Source organism: Arachis ipaensis, chromosome B04 (genome assembly GCF_000816755.2).
Source record: "Arachis ipaensis cultivar K30076 chromosome B04, Araip1.1, whole genome shotgun sequence".
In the NCBI taxonomy this organism is placed as follows: domain Eukaryota; kingdom Viridiplantae; phylum Streptophyta; class Magnoliopsida; order Fabales; family Fabaceae; genus Arachis; species Arachis ipaensis.
The window spans coordinates 115924429-115926714 of record NC_029788.2 but is presented as its reverse complement, the minus strand read 5'-3'; the positions used below and the strand labels follow the sequence as shown (position 1 = coordinate 115926714).

The window sequence follows — 2286 nt, the reverse complement described above, 5'->3', positions numbered from 1 at the left end:
ATGAACACTAAAGATATGGCGCTGAACTCATGTTAATATTTTTTTAACAAATAAAATTTATCAGACTTCTTTGATAGGACTATATAATACCTACAAAGAGACTGGGACGATTATGGTCTATTTATTATTACAGGTTTGAGGATACCATCACACTTAGACCTTGACGGTACTAGTATCGAGATCGTTCTACATGTCAAATACGATAAGGAACCACCAAACAGAAATACAGTAGTGGCGAATAGTCATTTTTGGGCAATTCATGTTTTATGGAAAATCATCATCAAAGTAGTGGTTTTCTGGCACTTGAAACTCTCATGTAAGTTTTCACCGATTTCCTTCACATACATGCATGTTATCATCGGTGTATTAATTTGTTCTCATTTTCTAATGGGAAGAAGAAAAAGAAGAAAAGCTTATGCTCTTTCAATGTTTTCGTTTAGGGCTACCTTGTAAGCTATTGATCAAATATGTCACCGATTTCCTTCGAATACTTCCTGGTATGTATGTATACATTATATAATGCTGCTGATGCTTATATGCTTGCTACTTTTCTTTGCTCAGAATAATTTAATTATTGAGTGGATCATAGTTGTTTCCTCAGTTCCTACCTTGTATTTTTTGCCACCCCGTTCTTTTCTGATTGACATCTCTAGAAAAATAATTAAAGCTCCCGTCTAAAATTTCTAATACTTTCAGGAAGTGAGAAAATGTATGAGATGAAAAGGAACCATTATCTGGTACTTGAAATTCTCGGATGCTTGAGCAGAAAAATGTCATCACTAGATGAACCAGAGCTACATGAGTGCTTAGCCTACGACACTATATTACATGCAGCCAAGCATGGAATTATTGAGTTCATAGATTCAATGAGACACGCGAATCCTGATCTTATGTGGGCCATGGACAAAAATAAGAGGGGCATATTTTCACATGCAATTTTGAATAGACAAGAAAAAGTGTTCCAACTCATTACCAAAATTGAAGGGCATAAAGAGATGATTGCGTCCCGTAAAGACGTGTTTAACAATAACATGTTGCATTTGGCAGCTGCCTTAGGACCTTCCTCTTACCTTGATAGTAGATCCAATGCGGCTCTTCAAATGCAAAGAGAACTTCATTGGTATAAGGTAATTCCACGTTTCTCAATCTATATTTTAAATTTAATGAGTCGTGCCTTTTAACAAAAGTAATTAAGATGCATATCTAGACAGTAAATCATATACAAATTGACAGAATTAAAAGTCATTAAAAAAAAAACTATATAACCCCTCAAATAAAAGTTTCGTAACTTGTATTAAGATCAGATGGGTGAGAAGGATCTTGGTTATGGAAGGGAAGAAACAGAGGAGAGAAAACAGAACTTGAAATAGACGTGTATTGACTATTGAGTGATTGTGTATTGGATCAAAAGGTTACTTAGCTCAGTTTACAACCCTGCTTTATATACTACAATGCTGCACAGAATTAACTGTCAAAACAGAATTACTAGCTTGTGTGCTAAATTACATCTTTACCCTTGCTTAATTCTAAGAGAAACTTTTAAAAGGTGTTGTTATTACTAATTTACTCTTAGGGTAAAAAACCTAAATAAACCAAGCTGAGAAGTTTATTACCCAAATCAGCCAAAACAAAAATTATTTCAGCAATTCACCAATGGCCATTTATATATAATTCAAATCAATATGATTCGAACTACAAATGCATGTAATTCGAAACAACTTGCTTCGAATTACGTTTGAATGGATATGCATATAATTCGAATCAAGTAGAATCGAATTAGAAAAGGGTAAATCGAATTGACTCGATTCGAATTAGTAGGCTCACGTGACTCTATGGAGTTCGAATCGATTAACGTAGCATTATATAGGCAACTCACTAGTAATTCGAATCAACTTAATTCGAACTACCTAGTGTCACCAACATTGAATAATTCGAATCAATATGATTCGAACTCCATAGAGTCACGTGAGCCTACTAATTCAAATCGAGTCAATTCGATTTACCCTTTTCTAGTTCGATTCTACTTGATTCGAATTACATGCATATCCATTCAAACGTAATTCGAAGCAAGTTGTTTCGAATTACATGCATTTGTAATTCGAATCATATTGATTCGAATTATATATAAATAGCCATTGATGGATTGTTGAAATAATTTTTGTTTTAGCTGATTTGGATAATAAACTTCTCAGCTTGATTTATTTGGATTTTTTATCCTTACTCCTACAACACAACAATAGCAACAAAATCCTTTCACCAATTAAGAAAAACTGAAATGGTTAGTTA

At 33.6% G+C, this 2286-nt stretch overlaps 1 protein-coding gene across 2 annotated transcripts in view; it reads left to right on the top strand.

The window, feature by feature from the left end:
- Positions 1-2286, top strand: part of LOC107639816 — a 7437-nt gene that overhangs the window by 3351 nt on the left and 1800 nt on the right. For both annotated transcript variants that reach the window (XM_021121690.1, XM_016343419.2), the window contains 3 exons: positions 134-316; positions 441-497; positions 697-1127. In XM_021121690.1, the coding sequence (XP_020977349.1) occupies positions 134-316; positions 441-497; positions 697-1127 (671 nt within the window). The remainder of the gene's footprint in view (positions 1-133; positions 317-440; positions 498-696; positions 1128-2286) is intronic.